Source organism: Strix uralensis, chromosome 3 (assembly GCF_047716275.1).
Source record: "Strix uralensis isolate ZFMK-TIS-50842 chromosome 3, bStrUra1, whole genome shotgun sequence".
NCBI lineage: Eukaryota > Metazoa > Chordata > Aves > Strigiformes > Strigidae > Strix > Strix uralensis.
The window spans coordinates 69,870,571-69,892,347 of record NC_133974.1 but is presented as its reverse complement, the minus strand read 5'-3'; the positions used below and the strand labels follow the sequence as shown (position 1 = coordinate 69,892,347).

General features: G+C 39.5%; 1 protein-coding gene across 8 annotated transcripts in view; it reads left to right on the top strand.

Annotated features, from left to right (window-relative positions):
• ARID1B (AT-rich interaction domain 1B) overlaps window positions 1–21,777 on the top strand; it is a 334,357-nt gene that overhangs the window by 89,553 nt on the left and 223,027 nt on the right. For all 8 annotated transcript variants that reach the window (XM_074862776.1, XM_074862773.1, XM_074862778.1 and 5 more), the window contains exon 4: window positions 12,606–12,716. In XM_074862776.1, the coding sequence (XP_074718877.1) occupies window positions 12,606–12,716 (111 nt within the window). The remainder of the gene's footprint in view (window positions 1–12,605; window positions 12,717–21,777) is intronic.

Below are 21,777 nucleotides of genomic sequence, written 5' to 3'. Positions count from 1 at the left end.
AGCTTGGATGGACTTGGGGTTAGGAGGGAAGGGGAGCAGGCTTTCAGCAACTGACTTCCAAACTTACACAGCACAACTTAAATCCTGACTTCTAGACAAGCCACCAGTGACCAGCACCTGGGAAAGGTGATTGACACCTTACCTTACTGAACACTCAAGTGATTTAGAAACAAACTGTTGAGATACTTAAGAACCATTCTGACCTTGTGCATAAAACTAATTTATCCTCTTTGAGCCTTCCTTAAGCACATGATGTTTTCAGGAAGGGCAAATGAGTTTTGAACTTGTGTAAGATTAATGAACACTTAACTGATTGAAGTCTTTGCCAGTCAGATTTCTGCTTCTATAAAGTCTTATTTCATAATCATGATGCTGCTATAATAGCAAATAAGTGTTAAGCATATGGCTATTTATCTGTGTGGCAGAGGTTACTTACTTGGCTCAGGAGGTCAGTGAAACAGTGACTCCTGTTGTGCTACATCTTTTCCCAGTAGTGGGAATAGCATATTATTGTCCGTTTGGGGAATGCTCTGTTTGCTCAGCATTGCTTATATCATTCCAGGAAACGTGTCAAACTTTTCTCTTTTTCCCTCAGTGATTTATATCTGTATTTATAAGATTGTAATAGGTGCTAGCTTGTCAGACTTGGAGAATGATCTTCCAGAGCCAAGTGGCTAGCAGGAATAGAGTCAGGCAGCAAAAGCAGGGATAATTGTCTGTAAGCTCACACCTGAGCACGAACACAAAATTGAGGGCATATCACGGAGCAGCACTCACAGCAGCGCAGGCTGATTTTTGCTGAAGGCATGTTGACCAAAAACTGCATTCAGATTTTGAGAAGACTTTCTCAGACCACTTATTTTAAAGTGAGCATTTACAGATGTTGTGATCAATTTAGCCAAATAAAAACCATCTCCAGTCTATTAGATCTGAAGCCTTCAAAGTTAGCATGCATAATTACCCCTCACACACGTATGTGTAGTAACTTGGATTTGTTAACTGATATGACTGGGAAAGAAGTAGTATTTTATCCTGCAAAGTTGTATTACTGTTTATGTATTAAATGTAGAAAGCTTGTTTATGCTTCTGTTTTATAATCTTCCGAAGGTTGTAAGCAAAAGTATTTGTATGTCTCTGTGTTGTCTTAACAATTGTATGGCACCTTCAGTTTAAAGTTTCCTCATTGTAGTTAAACATTTTCCCAGCCTGTATGTTCTGCTGTGTTCATCTCTTAATGGGTTTCTGCCGAAAGTAGGCTTTTCTGTTTGCAGTTTGAAGGAGGAATTTTGAAGGTCAGCTTTCTTCTCCTGAGAAACCAGCGAGTGCACCTCTTCAGGCATCTGCTGCTGATGGGGGTTTGATGATATCTGGCCGGATAGTCAGAGGAGATGGGTCAGAGCACACTGCAAACCTGTTTGGCAGGAATGTTCATGACCAACTGTACCCTGCTGGTTTTTAATTTTTATTATCGTGTTTTGTATAATTCTAAACCCAGTAGACATATTGCAGCTTGTAAGATGAAAGGCCTGAGTGCTCGTGACTTTTTTCATGTGCTAAAATGTAGTTAGCATACAGTGTCATAAACTCTGGCAATAAGAGCTTCCTCTCAGCTAAATTGGAAATAGAGAAACTTTAGTCTGGGGGGAAAAGGGAAGTTCTATTTTGCTCCTTTATTTTTAAGTGGTCCGTTACTTACATGCAGTCAGTTTGTAGATGCAGTGGGCAGTGCCCAATGTCCATAACAGAAATCTCTGCAAAGCATTCTAGTGCAAAAGGTGGGGATGCTGAATCATTTTTTCAAACTAAAAACTTCAGTATTATGAGTAAATAATCCTGAAAGAAAACATTTTTCATCTCAACTACAAAAACTATGTAAAATCTATCATGGACTTACTATGTTATACTTGGAGAAAAGTCTTTTTAATGAGTTTAGAAATATGTGGAAGGTATATCTGTTCAAATGTAGTTCTCAAAGTTCTCAAATCGGTGGTTTGGCTTTGATCCACGAAGTAGTATTGTTGTTGTTGTTGTTATGATGGTGGTATTATTTAAAGTTTCTAAACTCTGGTTTCTCTCAGTATTTAAATCACAGAAGGTTAATTAAAGCAGTTCTTTATTTTGCGATTGCTTGGGAATATTAACCTCACAAAGCCCACATTAAATCAGCAAAGTGATAGAATTGCATTTGCTTTATAAAATAACCCTACAAGAGCAAAGACAAAGCCATTTATAGTTCAGTGCCATTAATTGCTTGGCATTTAGATATTAGCGTACGAGCCTATTAATTAACTTGATAGTAAAACTATCTGAATGCAGGCTGATAAAAACTATTTTGTTTTGGGAGATTAGTCATCATAACTATCGTTGCTCCCCTTACCACTCTCCTTATTACTTAGTGATGATTTTCTTTTACTGTTATTCTGAGAGCAGACTTAATATTCCAGAAATAATTTTATCCATACCTTTGAAATTTAGAGTAAGTTAAACAGAATAGTGAGTTTATCAAAAGATACCTGATCATGTAATAGTCATTTACTTTATGATCCATTAATCTGACGGCTGATCATAGACAAAGTTGTCTACACAAATGTTTTAGAATATAAATGCACAAATCCTATTTGAAGAAAAATTTTAAAATGCAAATAGTGATGAAGTTGTAAAGTCTGAAAAGTACTAATAAATCTGAGTGGTAGGAGTTTTTTTGTTTTCTGGGTTTTTTTTTTAGTTTTGTATGAGCAGTACATATTCCAAATTTCAGTGGTCTTGTAAATTACAGCTCATGGCCAGTTGCAATACAGCAGTATTCTCTTATGGCCTTTAAATTAACACACATTATTTTCCTCAGAGGCAGGGAAAATAGGTTTGTTAATATTTCCTGGCATAAAATTTACCACTGTATTTTTTTGGCTGCCCATATTTTCTTTAATAATTGAAGATGTTCAGTGTAGATATATTTAGTTTTATTTTCTGTATTTTGAATTGGGATTTTGTTGCTGAGACAATGTATTATCTGAATATAGGTCAGCATATATTTTATATGTATTCATTATCCTTTCCAGTATTTCCCTTTTACTGCATTTCTCTCCTGCTGTAGTAGGATTTAAAATAGATTTTGGAGCGTGCAGATGAAATCTTACAGGGTGTTTTAGCTGTTGCAATCAGATATGGACGACAAAGAATGAAATAGAAAATCAAAGTGAATACGATACTACTTAAAAAAATAGTTTACCTTTACATGACAAAACTGCTTGGTGTTTTTGTTGCGGGAGAAAGAACAACTGTTGGTCTTGGTGAGCTGTTCCTCAATAAATCAAGCTCTGCAAGATTACACAGCCTCTCTCTTCAGATCTTCCTCATGCTTCTTCTTGATTGCCAGGTACCTGTCTTGGGTATCTTCCACATGCATGTTTTTAGGCAGAAAATCAAATAACTAGCTATATGTGTTTGCTTTTTGGGTGTCTGCTTACAGAATTCATAAAGATCGTGCTCCTTCACCCTCACAGAAAAAGAGAGGTTTATTGTTGCCTTGTTACCTAGCAATCCTTTACCAACTTTTAATGAAAGTCACTGTTTTTTCATTGCTGTATTAAAGATTAGTCGGAGGTCTGGTCTCAGAGTTTTAAGTTTTCATCACGTCTTTCACTTGTTCTCCACCCCCCTACACCCTCTTCCCATCACTCCCAACACCAGCCCAGTTGGGAATACTTCCTTTTGAAAAAACGGTGGTGAAGGCTTTTACCTCAAAGATTAAAGAAATTGTTTGCTGCTGTTGGTTTAAACTGTTGTATTGTGTAGTCTGTTCAGTTGCTTCTGCTGGTGGGTGCTTCCTTCTGAAAATTATTGTTCTCTTTCCACTCCTTGGACTAAGATATTTTTCCACATGGTGACTGGATTTAAAGATTATTGAACAGATACTCTGTGTCTTCACAGACTGCAGAGAAAAAGAGGATGGTAATGTAGCTAGTTCTCTACCTCCAGTAGCCCCAAATGTAATAAGCTAACCCTCTCACATGCCGAAAAATTGTTAACCAAAACAGTAGAGACCAGCTGAGAAAACCTTCTTTACCAAAATCATTACAGACTTGTTTGCATCCGAGCTTCAATTCCTCCTTCTATGATTCTGATGTTGATAAAATAGTAGTAAACCTCATTTCAGTAATTTCTTTTGAGACACCTCCATGGTCAAGTGTTAGGGAATAAGTTAACAGATGTCACTAGACTGTAATATGAATGTTGTCTATAACATAACTGTGTATTTGAGGCAGGGTAGGAAACAAACCCACAGAACAAAACTAACCATTCAGGTTTTTTTTTAATACAACCTCAGTGATGTTTTGGATGTTGCTTTCAATCCTTCCTCACAGATTTGTGGGTTTTCGTGAGCCTTAAGATGAAGTCCTGGCTTTTACCTAGAAGCATGCATACAGACATGCCGCTAAGAAAATGCTGAAGAAATGTTTCCCAGACTCAAGTGAGGAAGTCTCATCCTTGGGTACCTAGCTCGATTAGCCTGGAGGTAGCAGCTGCTCTCCGTGCAGCTTTTCTCTTTATTCTGTAAGCTGGCTTCAGGCTTTCAGCTCTGCTGTAAGCTGCGGGCAGTGCTCTGACCTCGTTTCTGCCAGCGAGCCGTATGCTTGGGAGAGCTTCCTCGGCAGCAGCAGGCAGTCTGGGGCAGGCTGCTGCCCTCTGGGGCACAGAGCCCCCCAGCTCCCCGCTTCTGCAGCAGCTGAGTTGAAAGAAATGGCAGGTTTTAAATCTTGCCCCTCTACTGCATTTTGTCGGGTTTAGCTCTTTCTTCAGGGTGCAGAACTGTTTCTCAGCCCTGCTCGTGTCTTGGGTTTGCTGAAGAGATGTGTTCCTCACGGAGTTTTAGGGAGAACTAGTGTGGCAGGGCAGGATGCTGGATGGCACAAAATCTGTCAGTCCTCACATTAATGTGGTAGTCTGTCCCAAGTGACTATAAAGAATAGGACATGTAAAACTGCCAGGGCTCTTTTTCTTTCTTTTTCTCTTTCTTTTTTTTTTTTTTTTTAAATATAGCTTTGTCAGTGAAAGGATGTGCAGGGAGAGAAAGGAGTGGGTGTAGAAAATGAAAGCGTGGTTGGACTGCCCAGCCTTGTAGGGTTTTTTAGGAAAAGTCCAAAAAGCTCTATAAACATGGGAACATACATGGAAATAAAATGCTTCTTTTAGCCCCTATTTCCAAGTTATATTTCTCAGATTACCTCTTCAGGTTTTCTCTCATCTCTTCATTCACACTGGAACTTTACATCTGTAGAACAAAGAAACTACCTTTTTTTTTTTGCTTGTAATTGAAGAACCGACAGCTGTTTATCAGGCTGTGCGATGTTCAACAGTCACATTTTAATATGAAAGTCAAACTCGCCTGTTTTTTTCATGTGGCATGTTATAAGCATGAGAGAAGAAAACTAGAAGAAATGTCTTGTTTCTGATTAAGTCCACTATTGATACGCTCTGTGATCCATGGAATGCAATAGTGGTGGAAAGAGAATAGCAAGATAAGGGTTTCTGAGAATGATTTCATCTTGGAGCTTTTCCTGCATCACTTACGTAACGTGGCTCCTGGAGGCCGTATAGACAAGACACGTGTGAAAATGAGCTAGAATGTTTGGGAAGAGAGACCCTTCTCTCTTGTTAGTTGGCTCAAATTACCTGATATGTGACTAGAAGCTATGCTGTCCAAACACACAACGTTTTTCCTGTAAGATGTGGGGGGCTTTTTTTTGACCCTATCTGCGTTTAAAATGCTTTCAGTGCGTTCTGCAGGGGAAAACCTTCCATAGTTAGGTAGTCTGAGTTTCTGATAAGTTACTGAGAGTTCTGATGGACTGAGCCTTAATAATGTATCTTCTTATCTAAGTTAACTATCTCTTGCATTAACTGGTGCTTGCTATGCAAAGTATATTTTTTTTTTCTTCCCCCTCTGGTGTCTTAAACCTTAACTTAGTTGTCATTCTGTGATAATTGGGATCCTAAAGGGAGAAAATGGTGTGCCCATTGTAGATTTTTTTTTTTTTAAATTGGCTTGAAAAAGAGATCTAGGAAATAGTAAATTTTGGCATGAAACTGAGGATACCTTGGAAGGGAAGGTATTAATAGCATTGAAGAAGAAGATGAGATGTCTTACTGGCAGTGACTGGTCTACACCTGAGGGATCCAAACTGGCAGTTTTTCCAGATTTCTTCAGGTACATGATAGGATTTCTCTCTGAGAAGTTAGGTAAGATTTCTGAATGAATTATCTCCTTTTGGAAGAGCAAAGGACTATTTTGCTTTGGCACTTCTCTGAAGCTCTTGACTTCCTCTAGTACCTGTAATGAAGATGAAGACTGAAATTAACTTGGTGAAGCAAAGTATCATCTTTGTTTCTGAGGGCACAGTCCTGCCCTGGCTTGACTGTGGGGAAATGATAACCACCTGAAAGAAGAGCAGTCTCTGCTTGCCAGCCCCACTAGAGCAACAGTCAACAAATAACATTGCCATGTTTAGGTAGATGCCAGCCTGTTGCTTGACATACTTCAGGACAGGTGTCTCCATTCAGGTTTCTGTGGTGGTGGTAGGGGGTTGGCTTGAAATGATTTACATATTATGGTTATGACCAGGGTTTATTCACTTCATCAGATAAACACAGACTAGTATGTTGAAGAGGATTACCAGACTGCACTGGTAATCCACCTCTGGTGGTTAACACTCTCTCACTCTCTTCCTTTTTGTTGGCGTAATAGTTGTTGGGACCTACCACACAATTTTTTTCCTGCAATCACCTGTTCCCTCTGTGCAGTAAGAGACTTGCCTGCTGGTTTGTGCACAATGCTCTCCAGCTGCAAGATACCATTTCCCTTTTCTTCAAGGCTTTAGTTTTTTGTTTGTTTTGGTTTTTTCCATTTCTGATTCAAAAAATTCTAGACATATATATGCATTTCTTCTTGACCCAGGATCTTCTGCAGGAGTCTATCTACATCCTGCAGGACCTCTGCAGACCATCTGCTCAGGATTCAAGCAAACCTCTCTGCTCTTTCGTCCTTAATGGATCATTCCCCACAGTGCTGCATTCTGTTGGCTGCTTGTGTGAGACTCAGTGTTGCCTGTGCCCCTGGGCATAACATTTTGAGTACAGCCTTGCCTACAGTCTTCCTCTAACAGGTTGGCTGTCCTTTGTTGTCAGTTTTGTGCTGCCAGAGAGTGTATAACTTGGGAGGTGACATGTTAGGTATTAAGGTTGGGCTAGAAGTTGGCTGTACAGGGACTTGTCACCATTCTGGTAAGTAATTTTTTTTTTTTTAATTGTAGCTTTTTACTGCAGAAGGTGGAAAGAGGGGAAATGTGTTGGTATGTATTTACCTACATAGGACAAACAGATACTTGGCGAAGTGGTAACAAGAAATGTCCTTCTATAGCCCCTAACATATCATAGAACAGTTTGGGTTGGAAGGGACCTTAAAGGTCATCTAGTTCCAACCCCCCTGCGGTGGGCAGGGACACCTTCCACTAGGATCAGGTTGCTCAAAGCCCCGTCCAACCTGGCCCTGGACACTCCCAGGGACGGGGCATCCACCACTTCTCTGGGCAACCTGTTCCAGTGTCTCACCACCCTCACAGTAAAGAATTTCTTCCTTGCATCTCATCTAAATCTACCCTCTTTCAGTTCAAAGCCATTACCCCTTGTCCTTTCACTACATGCCCTTGTATCACTTGCCTTTTTTCTGTTCCATAGTATCCCTTCAGAGATGAGTAAAATAATCTTGTACTGTAGGGTTGTATGCTCCTCTTGGCTGCTGCACTGGGTCCTGACTTCCATTCTCAAGTGGCCTGGTAAAAAAAAATTAACATTTGCTTTCAATTTTGCTGTTGTCACATTGCTGTAGAATTCACTGGTCTCATACTTGAAGTCTTCTAAGGATCAACCAACTGAATCAAGAACATAAGCTAAAATAGTTTTTAATGAATTTTTCAAATTGAAGTCTAGTATACTGTTTTCCATAAGTTGTTTTCCTTCTATTTAACCATCATGGTACCTACCTTCCTGAGTGGTCGTTATCCCACTGAAATTTGCTACAGTAGAAGTGGATGAAGCCTGAATGATATTTCTCACCCTGCCCTTCTTTAAACATGGTTTCCTCCAAACAATGTTTTAACAATGCTTTCATTTTCCATTAAAAATAAACTGCTTAATAATTAGATCTTATCTTCTTCAGTAGAATTTACAGCAAATATGCATGTCATCTACATGGTTTCAAGCATTACCAGCACTATATTAATTCAGGTTTGCAGAAAACATGTAGATGTGGACAGACTTGCTTGTTTTAAACTAGGTCCAGCTAGAGAATGAAAGCATGACACTAATTAGCATTGCACATCAGAGGGAAGAGGTGGCCTGTTCCAAAGTGGTCGCAGTGCAGTTGACCTGCGCTGCAGTTTGGTGACTGGTGGAGCTGCGCTTATGGCTGGCTGCCACCAAAGGAGGGAAGTTTCCTTCCTCTCCGTGCTCACCCAACCCTTCCTGAGGCCAGCTCTGCACAGTAATCCATGATAAAGCTGAGGGGGGAAGGGGTTACTTTTCTGGCAAGTTTTAAGATCACCATTTCACAAAGTGGTCTAATAAAGACCACGTAACGCAAACTAAGGGGTTGTGTGCCCAACTCTGCAAGAATTGTGGGAGGCATCAACAAGGGGTCTTTTGACTTTCTTGCAGGCTGGTACATTGGCTCACTTGGTTGCTTTAAACCTCTGTGTCAGTAAAATCCCACACCAGAATTGGAGATTTTAAAAGTTTGTAAGATGAATGCAGTAACAGAGAATAAGAGGGAAGAAAATATCCTGTTTCCTCCCTTACTCCTCAGACTACACTGTTGTTGAGCTCCATATACCACAATTTGCAGAGCAAGTTAAAAGTGTACATGAACAGGAGGTAAATAAATAGTCCTGTCTCTGTGAATGATAAGCAATTAGTTGCTTATTATTATTACTCAAATATAATAATTGCATATGGATTGATTTCTGAATAGCTTACCCAATACGTAGGTTTTAGGCTGTGTATGTGTAGGCATAGTCCTTTTTTTTTGTCTATCTGTTTCACAGTATAAATGTTTTTTTGAAAAGTCTAAAAAGTCTAAACTTAAGCTATTTTGAGTATATGTTTATGACTTGCTAATTGTCTCTGTGCCTTTTCTAAAATCTGATGGGGGAAGCCCTGCTTTTAGTTATTTTACAACTTTGTTGACAGTTTGTGCTATAACAGCTATGATATGATTGGGTTTGTGCCAAGTTTGGAAGTTCTGAGTGGAAACTTGTAGCCTTCTGTTTATAAAAGCCTGGATTTCTCTTACACACATGCTCTTCTTCTATGGGAGGAAGGATTTTCTGTGATTCATAAAAGGATCATAAGCTTTTCTTTGAAAGCCGATGTCATTGATGGATGAAATATTGGGAGTCAAAAGAAAAAAATCAGGGATCCCAGGAGAAGATTGAGCCCCAGTATCGATGGGACACTCTTCAGCCATGACTGTAGCACAACACATGGTAACATGTTCCACTTCCCCTTATGTTCCCTCTGTCCAGTCTCCGATAAATCCATTTCTAGATGCTAGAAAGAAAAATGACCTTTCAAAACTGAAACTGAGAATTGCCAATTCCATACATTTCTTCAGTGATGGACAATTTACCCTAATACTTCTGTCCTCATTTACCTCTCAAAATCTGTTGTATCTATTTTGTAACATGTTGTACGTTAACAAAATTTCCTAGTGCAGAACTGAAGAAAGGCAGAAGGGATTTTCTCTCCTCTGTTTTTCAGTGAAAATGATACTAAGCACTATTTTGGTTATGAAGCCAACCTCTTAGTGAAATATGCTATTATTTAATCGTCATTATGTGTAGTAATGGACTGTTTTTATTGGACAATGCATATGTATAAACACATAAAATTACACACACAGCTCCATGCATATTTCATCTGGGAGATTCCCATGCCTGCAACTTACTGAGAGCAGACTGATTCTTTACTTCTCAAGAGCTGCTTTCCAAGTTTCCAGTGATCCAAGTATCTAAATGGCTTTACAGAGAATATAAGAAAGAGTATGTGATCTCAGTCCCATTTGGAGTACACAGGTGTCCGCATCCCATCACAAACACGGATGTCTGCAGTATTTGTTTCCAGTCCTAGAATTGGGCAAATGGATTTGATTTTTCCACAGTCAGAAAGGAAAGCTCTAAGAGAGTGGTGCATTGAAAAAGACAAATGGTGTCATGTCTGGGTTTTTTTTATGTGCAGTGCGTGGAAAGACATTTCATAGGTAGTCTTCAAATACACAGGTAAAAGTAAATTCCATTCAACATGCAGTGTTTCTCATGAGAAAGCATGCTGTCTCTTCCCTCTCCTGCTCCAGTCCCCCTGGAAATTTCAGTAGGAAGCGAGGTTAAAATCTCGCGAACATCTGGGAAAAACCAGGCTTGGTGCTTTGTAAGGAATTAACAGCTCTTGATTTTTCAAAATTTAAAACATGTTTTGCTTCCCAGCAAAATGCTGTAGTGTCTGTTTGGAAAAAGGAACAATTGTGTTTCTAAAATGACGTCTCCTACATTGAATATTCCATTTATCCTTTTTCACCACTCTTCATATTTCTGGGTGTTTTTGTTGTTGTTGTTGTTTTAACAAGTGGTTCTTATTTGGTGTATTTTTTTAAGAATTAGGAAGAAGTGTGTCGAACACTGAACTGGAAGTTGAAATCTGGGGTTATGGGGTTTATTACAGATGCCTACACAGTGACAACCCCTGGCGTGCATGTGCGTGAGTGAGTGTGTGTGTGTGTGTGTGTGTGTGCGTGCGCGTTTTTAAATAAAAAGGAAAGCAGAGGTTTGCTCATTTGTTTGCCTATTGTGAAGCTGTCCTGCACCTTTCTACTCCTTTGTACTGGGGTGAAGGCTGCTGAATGGAGGCCTTGTGCCATTTGTTGATTTTAAACCTCACTGTTAATCCACAGGAACCTGCTGGTGTGCGCAGCAGGAGAGCTGTGTGACAAGTGGAAATCTGGGCGGGGGGGAGCGCGGGGGGTCACAGGGGATAATAATCATTCAGCCATCAGCCTTTGTCACCCTTAAGCCTAATTGTTACCCTCTGCTGGTAACCACATTGAAGTGCTGGCCTTTTAAGTGTTTCTTGATTTTACTTGGCACAGGCTTAGGGATAGGATCGTTTATTGCTGGGTTTACATCGTATCAGGTTTGTTGGGGTTTGTTTTATTAGCCCCGTTGAATTTTCTGTGTCCCTTAAAAATAGTTCAGGAGAGTCCAAAGTGGTGGAAGGGGCTGAATGGAAACAGTACGGTTGTTAACAAATCTCCCTCTGTCAGGAGCTGGGCTAAAAACAGAGTCAGAAAGCTTTCCTGCTCTGCAAGCCAGCTGCCTGGCAGTCTGTGCATGAGCGGTAACTGTTGACAGGGACACTGGCTGTCTGAGCAGCCCTGTGTGAGCAGCAGCAAGGTGATGGTCAGGCTGCCGTGGGGTGGGACACAGGACGGCTTCCCCTGCCCCTTCGCACCAAGAGGGCGGGCATGCTTCCAGGTACATGTCAGAGCTGAAGGTGTGAGGGTGGCTGAAGCAAATCGAACTGGTAGTAGTAAACTCGGGAGGGGGAGAGGAGAATTAAACTATTTAAAAACAACAAAGAAAAACCTTTAAGGTGAGATGTCTTTTCTAGCAGTTGGGAACTGGTTCTTCAACTTTCCCTGCCAGTTACACATGCTGAAGTCTGTATTGCACTTTCTCTTGTTCTCCTTAAAGAAGTTTAGTGTAGAAGCTGCTGTAGTAGCTAAAACGAAGCCTGAATCTAAGGCTTTGCAGCGGGCAAGTATCTATAAATATGAAGTAAGCCTGTGTGGTGGGATGGGGGAGGTTTTTTCATTGCTCCCCCCACCCCTGTGTGGTGGGTGTTGTGTTAGGCCATTACCGAAGACTGCTTGGGCTTTTACAGGAAGGAAAAATCTGCAGGTAGCTGGTGCAGGCTTTGGAGCTACTCTTGATCAAATATGCTTTCCTTCTAACCTGTGGGACGCAACATGCCTCCAGCACATGCAGCATCTGCCTTGTGTGCTACGACCTGATAGCTGGTGTGTGAAAGTTGTGCCAGTAGTAGTGATGGTAAATCCAGGGTTGTTAACAGGAGTCTGATTACACAGCATGATTACAATCTTATTTTCAAGTCCAGTCTTACACCTAGCTCAGTAGTTCATCCGAATGCTTGAGAATACATCTCAGAGTACGATGAATGTTTTGACCACTTCATGCTTGCTACTCTTTTACAGTAAAAGGGGGTCGTTTGTTTAGCAGGCTTGTTTTTGTGTGTTTTCCCATGTTCCAGTGGTATGATTCCCTGCTGCTTGTCAGCACGTAGCTCTGCTCCCTGGGTTTCTTTACAAACAGTGGTACCTGTGTGGACTTGATGCCTCCATCAAGAAGGTTTAACTAGTAAAACCTTCTGATCAAAAAAACCCATCAGCACTCAGCTGTTGTATTTTCATCCTTCTGTGATGCAGATTTAACTGTAATTACTGAGTCAGGTTAATAATTCTGTTAAAACTGTCATTGCAGGACATGTCTCAGGAAGGCTATGGAACCAGATCTCAACCCCCTATGGCCCCAGGAAAGCCTAACCATGAAGACTTGAATCTCATCCAGCAAGAAAGACCATCAAGCTTACCAGTAAGAAACTAATGTTTGTTCCAGTATTTTAAAATGAAAGCACTTTACACAGCATTTCATTGCACATAGGATGAGCAGATGAGAAATCTTGAAAGAAGAAATACTAAACAAGGTTGATCGCAAATTGTTTTTAAAAATATGTTGAGAACAGACAGCTTGTGTGTGAGTGGACTTCGCTTAGGTTTGTTCTGGTTCAATATAGCACTGCTTATGCACATGCATGTTTTGTGCTCATGCACATGTGTTATTTGCATAGAGGAAATGGATTATTTTTTAGCTTTAGGAATTCCATACTTGCACAAAACAATCTGGTGAGGAAGAGGCTTTTTTCTATGCCCTTTTGAAAGGATTTCAGTAGATTCTGGTTTAGAATACTGCCGCCAGGAATTATTTGCTCCAAACCCTGAACATCAGTAATGAGTTTGACATGTTAATTCTGCTACTGTCTGTTATTACAGAAGTGTAGAAGTTGGACTGATAGCGATACTTGGGCTAGGTTGATCTTTTGGTTAGGAGATCATTTTTGGACTAACATTTCTTAGTTTTTCTGAGCTCTATGCATTATGCTGTGGAGGAAACAGCACAAATTAATATACTTTGCAAAGACAATGCAGCTGCTTGCTTTTTTGAATGTCTTATTTCACTATAATGGGCAAAATACTCTTTAGTCTTGTCTCTGTGTGCCCCTCGTGGTTTGGGAATTTTCTTGTTTGTTGGTAGTAAAACGCCATGAATTTAAACCAACTAAAATATGTTCAGCTTAAATGATGCAAACTGTTTATAAACTATGTGGCCTCTGGCTTGGAATATTGTATCATATAGGATATTTCCTGCAGTTCACTGGGTATGTATTCATTTGCAGTTAGCAGAGGGATCTCTCTGAAGAGTTTACCTTATCAAGACACCACATGTGTTTGTGAAATCTGGTAGTATGTTGTGTATTTTACCCCTGGCACATGACACTATTGTAAATCCCTAAAAATAGGACAATAGCATTTTAAAGTTATATCTTTGGCACCTAGGAGAGTATATGTGCCACAAATTCTTTACATGACGGTTGAGACATGCATGTCTCAGGAGAAACTATGGAAACTGGTGTGAGAATATAACCATTTGCTTTGAACCTAGTATTAATCTGACAGTTTTTCGGGAAACCTTTTTTAAAAAGAGTAATTTCTCTGAACAGGTCTCAAAAATGAATGCTAGCAATTACCTTAAAAATAGTACCTACTGTGGACATTGAACTGTTTTGGCAACAACTACCTACTTTAAAAAGCAGTGATATTAAAAGGGACTTTTTACTTCCCAGTTTTTCATGAACAGTGTTTGTTAGGGTGAAGTAAAGTTATTTATCAACTAATGTTCTACTAATTTGACTGTGGTTTTTCTTAAAACAGTTGTCCTACTTTTAATCCATGCTCTGTCCTACCTCTATCATCATGATATCTAAGTAGAGTATTGGGTATTATCTGTGTCCCTGAGTGTTTGGTATATTTAGTATCTCATTATTATTATAGATACGAGTAAGCTGGTAGTATTAACAGTGAATGTTAACCATTTTTACCACATACCTTAAACTCTTTAAGTTGGTCCCAAATGCTGTTATTGAGACACTTCATTACTGAAAAGCTTTGATACATAACCAGAGAGCACTTAATGTACTCAAAACCCCTGCTGTTTGGATATGGAGGTGAATGGGAGGTATTATCATTTTATATTTTGTTTTGGTTTGGGGTTTTTTTTTGTGGTTTTTTTGTTTGTTTTTCAAATTTAAAAACAACTGTAACCCTTCATATGTGGCAGCAAGGCTTTTCTTGGTAGTGTGAGCAAACTCCCCGTCATCTTACGTCCAAGGAAAATGTCTTAGAAATTAGGAATAATCCATACATTCAAAAGTATAGTGAACATGATAAATGCTTTAATATAACTCTATTTGGGGTATGGATGGCTTGACCGCATGAACATGGTGTTTTTTCCCCTGAAGCAAGACAGTTCTGTATTCAGTTTTGGACTGCTTATGAAAACCCGTGATCACTATCCCTTGTTTAGTATTCCTAGTTACAGTGTCATTTTGGGATACTAAATATGGTGTCTTAAGCTTGTTTTCAAGATAATGCTGTTCTTCAGGGTAGTAGTCAGTAAGTCGTCTTTGTACAGTGAAGCTTGAAATAATAGCAGTGGTGTTACGCTTTTAATAAAATTTGGTTATGTTTTGTTTCATGGTATTCTGGTATTTATACAATTTGCCTGTTATCTTTTTATTTCTTAAGGGCATTGTGTAAAATCACAGCAGCTACATAGCAAGCTTATACAAGTGTCTAAAAACAACAAAAGAGATATAATACTAAATGGTGAATGGTGTTCTCTGTGGCTTTGAAAAAAGAGTTTCCCTTTGATGGATTTGAAGAGGAGCTAGCCACTTTCTGCAGCACTGAATGCTGGCTTGTGTCATCCTTTGGGGGAGTTTTTTCAGCAGGTTTGTGTCACAGTAAGCACAGCTAAACAGCTCAATAGTTGTTCCGTTTCCTTCACACATTGTATATAAAAGTCCTGGCATGAATGTTCCCGTAAAGTTCAAAGCGGACAAATTTGTAATGTGGGTTGGTAACAAATGGCTACAAACAAAATATGGCTTTATTAGCTACTTCTAATAGCCTGTCAGATTCTATACAATGCTTGCTTTCCTTTTCCTAACTGCTCTGATATCTGGAGGGTTTGACCTGTGGGTCTCTGACCATGTGGAGTCACTGGGAGCCCAAATGAAAAGTTACACAGAATAGTGCTCCAAGCACTTTTGTTGGGGTCACAATTAGAAGGAAATCTCAAGCTTTTGAGAAAACATGGGAGGTAGGTACTCTGTGAAGGACAGGAAGTCATAAACAGAAACTGTTCCCTGTTAGAGCGGAGGAATAAAGGGGGAGAGCCCTGAATGAAATTGTCTGGAGAACAGCTACTACAGAATATATTTATCGAGACTTAAGGGATAATAGCAAAATACACATTTCTGCTGTTGAGAAAGCCAGAGCAGACTTACAGGAGAAAGCTTCCAAATGATATATCTGCAAATTTGTTGTTGCAGTAAAGGAGCTTGTGTCAGCATTAAGCTGTGTGTGTCTATGAAGACTAATCCTTTATTTTGTCTTTAATGAGTAATTTTGTAAATGTTCATGTTGTGTTGATAGAATGAAGAGAAGGAAACATAATTTTTTTTATTGGCATGAGTATGAAAGTCATTTCAGATAGGCATTGGTATTTTTGCTCTTACTTTGTTTTGTTTTAATAAGGTCCTTTTTTTGCCCAGTGTTAGGTGTGCTTGTTTGAGGTGTGAGGTCAGATGGCCTACCCAAGGTTGTCATGCTTTTGAAACATAGTTTTCCCCTATTTTTTTCTTGTTGCAACCTGCAGGTAAAGTTCTGTGACTGCTTGAGCTGTTGTAAACCAGGGCAGTTGCAGTCCTGCCATGTACCCCCACAGCATGCCAGCCGTGCTGGCCCATCTCCTCCACTGTCACTCCTGAGGTTGGACAGTGGATTTGACATGAGGAATTGAACCAACTGAGAAATAATCCCTTTATTTCTGGGTTATTTTTTGTCTGAATCACTGTGTAATTGCGTGGGCATCAGTGGTACCTCAGAAAAGGAGATGGGAATTGGAAGCTGTGTTGGGAAAGGCGACAGTGGGGACTGCAGCATTTTTGATTTTAGCCACATCCTAAAAGACTGTATGATCTCAGTGGGAGGGTTTAAGATGCTTGTCATCCTGTCAGCTGAGACATGGTGGCACAGCAGATCCCGGTGTTCACAGTCAGGCCCTGCAGCAGTCACGGAGCCCCAAACAGATGGAAGACAGTTCACTACTTCCTGTAAGGTAAGTTTTCTGCCAGTTTACATCCCAGAGCTGTTTAACATAGTCAGTGAGTGCAAGTCTGGAAGCGTGAGCATGCACGGCTGGAGGCCACAGGGAGGGTGGGCTTGTGGTGGCCCTCAGCTGCATCTGCGTAAACGGTAGGGAAATTGTGGCCTTAGTCTTATAACTTAGCTCAGGTTCATCTTGTGTTTACTGGAGGTCATGCAGTGTTGAAGGGGAAGTGTTGTATCTGAAGTTGAGGAAATCAGTGCTTTACTAGGTCACTCAGAATTCTGAGTTTATGGATTAATTCTATGACACCACTTATTCACTGGGTCTTTTCATAGAGGCAGAGCAATTTCTATGCAGAATAAAATAGTAACCGGCAATGGAGGTAGAATGCTGCTTGTATCTTGTGCAGTGCCGTGGCCTGAAAAGTTTGATTGTGGTTCTACAATGTCTATAATTGTATGAGCTTCAGTGTCAGATAGGTCTCAAATAATACATACTGTTGCTTGGACAGATAAAGTTTTTAAGATGCCAGTGGCATTGTTTCATTATGCTTGGTACTGTGGAAAACAGTACATCAGCAATCCCTTCCTGATTTTATTAACTGCTTCACAGTTTTGTTTTACCTTATTTTAATGAGCCTCTAAAGGATGTTTCGAGTGCTGTACAGTCATTCCTTTGGTCTCCACACCTTTTTCATTGTAGAAGGAAGGTACTAAATTAGATTTCAGAGGACCTCTCTTGAGAACTAGTAGTGAAGTATATGCAAGACTAGATGGACTTGGCTCATGGAACAACATCATTTCAGATGCATCTTCATAGGTGCAGGCTGTGAGGAAAATACATGGAATGGTTTGGGAATCCACATTCCCTGTCTCACTTCTTGAATATGAAGTAGCTTGGAAAGTCATATCAAGCAGCAGCACTCCCTGAACAAATGCCTTTAATGGCTGAAGTCTTAATAAACCAGGAAAACAGTTTCTAGTATTATTTGAGAAAGTGGTTAGGAGTTAGCAGGAGATACCTCTTCTTTTCTCAGAGGTTAAACTACTGGGATGAGGGACTCTGGTGACATTTATACAGGACTTAGTCCAGTAAGCCCTAATCATGATCAGGGTGGTGGGCACTAGCATAATGTAAATGTTAATTACCACTGTAGCCCCTCTGGTAAGGACAAATCAGCACTAAAGGAGAAGTATTGTAGCAAGCCTCTCTCTCTCTCTCTCTCTTTTTTTTTTTTTTTTTTTTTTTTTTTAAAATCCTTGTTGGGTTCTTTGCAGGTGAGCAAATTAGAAAGCTTGATCTAAATTTAAGTGATATTTTAAAAATCCAGTCTATCACTTCAGATTTGAGAAAGGAGGAGGGGAAAAAAAACCCTGTAAATGGATTCTTGGTAATCCTTGGGAAGCAAATGCGGTTGCCAGTTGATAGATGCATGTGTAGTACATGATAGCAATTCTGTCCTGTAGTTATTTGCTTCTATTCATGTCTCCATCTGAAAATAACTGTTTGGGGGCATGTTAAACCACGAACAAGAAGGAAATGTGAGTATGTAATACTTGTGAATTAAATTTTCCATTGTTTTTACATCAAGTAGGATAAGACTGGTGTGCCTCTTTCCCACTTTCCTTTCTTTTTTCTGCAATGTTGTAAAATAACTGAATGATCTTGTTTTCCTTTGTTTGGGTCAAGAAATTTTAGCTGCAAATTGTTACTCTGTGAAAGAAGATTATTGACTCAACAAGCCTTCAATTTTCAGTGAATAACACTCCCACCCTCTAGCTTCAGGAACATGTGGTGCATGCATTCTATTTTAAAGTACAGACTGTAATTTAAAACTGAGGCAGTTTGATGCCCCACTGAACTTTGTTTAAGCCTGGAATAAAAGGAAAAAAGCTTCAAGTTGCAAAGAAGTGACTAAGCTTTCTCAAAGGCTTTTCTTAGCCATTATGCACAGAGTTGGAAAAAGTTGCTATTTTTTCCAAGTCATTTTAATTCTAGATCAAGTGCAGTTGCTAGTTTGGTGGGTTTTTTTTCTTCTTCTTGCCAGTCTGTGTAATAAACCTGTAGGTAGAGCAAGTTTCATACAACACATATGTATAGAGATATCAACTGTATGAATTTTAGTGTGCTTCTGAGGTGCAGAACATGCTCTGTTGTTGGTGCTGGTGTGCATACAGATTCTGTATGTGGCCTCCTGTTTGTGTCCTCGTGTCAGTCAGAATAGTGGGTCAAATCCAGTGTGAGCCACTGCAGCACCACTGACATCGGTGATGTTATCAGGGAGAATGAACTTACACTTTGTGTGTGCCACTGAAAATTTTAGCCCGCTTGGTGTTCATGCATGTTTTACATTTGACTTCATTGAAGCCAGGGTTTCATATAGGTGATCAGCCTGATACATTGTCTGAGAGTCAACTTGTACATTCAATTTAAGTCCCGGTTTTGGGGAAAAGTACAATTAAAGTAGTGAAGAGCAGCCCTGGGCATATATTGTCCATGTAGGGTTAAACTGAAACATTGAAACCAAAATTGTTGATTCTGTTACTCATTTGTGTGTTGTGCTTTACAGGATTACTTGGTTTTGCTTGATAAATTGATCACATTTATTTAAAAAACAGTGTTAGATTGTTACTGAAGTATAAAACCTAATTTCACTAAGTATAGTAAAAAAGATACTTGGCTATTCTGTCACCTTTTCCATTTTCAAAATACTTTACAGTGATTACAATATCCCTGTAATAACAAAATTACTAATTTAGAATGTAAGAAAATTTACAAATGCAAAAAGAAATATTTAGTCTGACCTCTACATGAAACTTCTGTGGGAAACCTGCTAAGGGATTATACATCCCAGTAGTGGTTAAGGTTGCAAAAACTTATATTTAAATAGACTGATGTTGTCCTAAGCAGAATATTAGAGTGTTAGTAGCTTTTTTCCTGCAATGTTTTTTGAAGCCATGAGGCGTAGTATCAACTTACTTTATACCTCCAAATACCAGGACAGTGTTGATTAAAGGTGTTGGTTAAAGAATTCAAGAAACTAGATTTAAATTTGGGTGGATGAAGTGTGTTTTAAAATTCTTTTTCCCCCTCCAGTTGTGCCCTCCCCCAGAGGCTGCTGCCCTATAGCCGGGGTGGCTGAAATGCACTTGTGGTAGCCCCTGAACCGCCAGAGCTTGCAGCTTGAAATGAGAGGCAAGCTGGAAGCCCCCAAGGTTACTTTCATATGCAAGGCTGTAAACTGTAGTAGCGCGGCTGCCTCTGCATGCGTGGCTCAGATCTACCTGCTGCAGGGGGAGTAGGTGGTCTGATTGTTTGCGGTGTATCCATAATTGCTGGGGATTTTAGGTAACTGCACTAGCTGTCCGTTTAATCTGCCTACATTTCCAAGTCAATGCGTTTAGGTTCTGCATTTAGGATTCTAACTCTAAAATGGTAGGGGTTTTTTGGATTTGGAGATTATTTTTATTTTTTGAACATTTTACACAACATGCGTACATATGTATACTGTATATAAAAGCATGTATGTCTTATCTGCTTGGTTATTTGTAAATTTTGAGTTGATAGCATACTATAAATTCCAAAGCTGAATATATTCACTGGTGCATGTCTTTGTTCATGCCTGTGTGAGCATTGGGATTACGACGCAGAAAGTAAGACAAAAGAGTATTACTCACTTGAATGCCATTTCAGGAAGTACCTGAGACACTGTAAAGGTTTTTTCTTTCTTTTATTTTTACCACAAGTATTCCTGTAACATAGGGGTTTTTTTTTCCAGAATGACTCCTTTACTTGTGCTCACCAACTGTTGTGAAGTGTGACCTCAGCTTCATAACCTTGACTAAACACAGTAACTCATTCTGACCAGCAACATCTGAAGCTTAGCAGTAGACACGTTTTCTTTTCCTTCTATCATCCATTCCTGTTTGCTGGGAATGTGTTTGCTTCTGGTGCTATTGTTGCAGCTTTCATGTTTAAAAAAAAAAAAATAAAAAAAGGTTACCAGTCTTTGATGTGAAGCTCACTTCTGAGTGGTCCTGGTCAGCTGGCTGTTTCTGTGTAAGCAGATGTTTGTGCAGTCACGGTCAGTAGTGTTAAGATTAGGCCAGGTTTCACAGTGCTTTGTCTGATTGTTTACGGTGTGTATCCATAATTGCTGGGGATTTTAGGTACCATCAGAGTGCAAATGGAAAGTGTTTGTAATGTATTATTTGTTTTGTAGTACTACACTGGAATCCCGATTCACTCCTGTAGCTGGGACCATTCACATATTTTTCTTTTTTCTTTTTATTTTTTTTTAAGGTTTGAAACAGGTTTTTAAATAGTTCTCAAACGTGTGTTCTTGAAACTTAGTCTTGTAATGCGTAAGCCTCTGAAATCTTCCTTCCTTTGCTGGAGCCATACATCTTAGATTCACTATGAAGGTCTTTCCTTGAAGACAGCGATTCATGGTGACTTTTAATAGAACCTGCTATATTGTGCTGTATGTGAGAGGTGCTTCTGGAGTGTTACATGTAAATAGGCTTCCATTATCAATTTACCTTTTAAAAATAATTTATATATACACACACACTAAATGAGGGGGCTTCTGCATTTGTCTTTGGAAGGTACTATACTTTAACGCACTGCATCAGTTTTCCTTAACATCATGCAGATTAATCTGTGCCGTTTCCCATATAATTCCAGTCACAGTTCTGCTCCCATGGGACTTTATAAAGAGGGTCCTGTTTGAATCGACAATGTAATTTTGGCCTGCTGAAGCATGGTAGTGTGTTGAAATCAAGATAGAAAAGCTGATAATGTCAGGAAAAGGCTACTTTCAGTTCCCAGTGTTTAGGCTTTTGATCTCTTTCCTTCCATGCAAACAATTGCAGATGACCCTTTTAATCATCTCAACTTGTGAAATGAGACTTATTGTGTTAAATTAGAATTAGGACCTGAATTTTGACGCACATTTGAATAATTGCATTAGTATAGGAAGATATGCCATTCTGGATCACTTATTTCACATGATAGTTAAGTGGCATGAATGTATAACTGAATGGGTGGTGGTGGGTTGGTTTGTTCCCCCCCTCCCCCCTTCAAGGCAGAAATTCACTTAATAGTTTATCTTCCACTCTGCTATTGAATTTATCATTTTGGGAAGTAATATAAAGATAAGCATACATGAGAGTTTGTCTTTATATGTTTGCATGTAGTAATA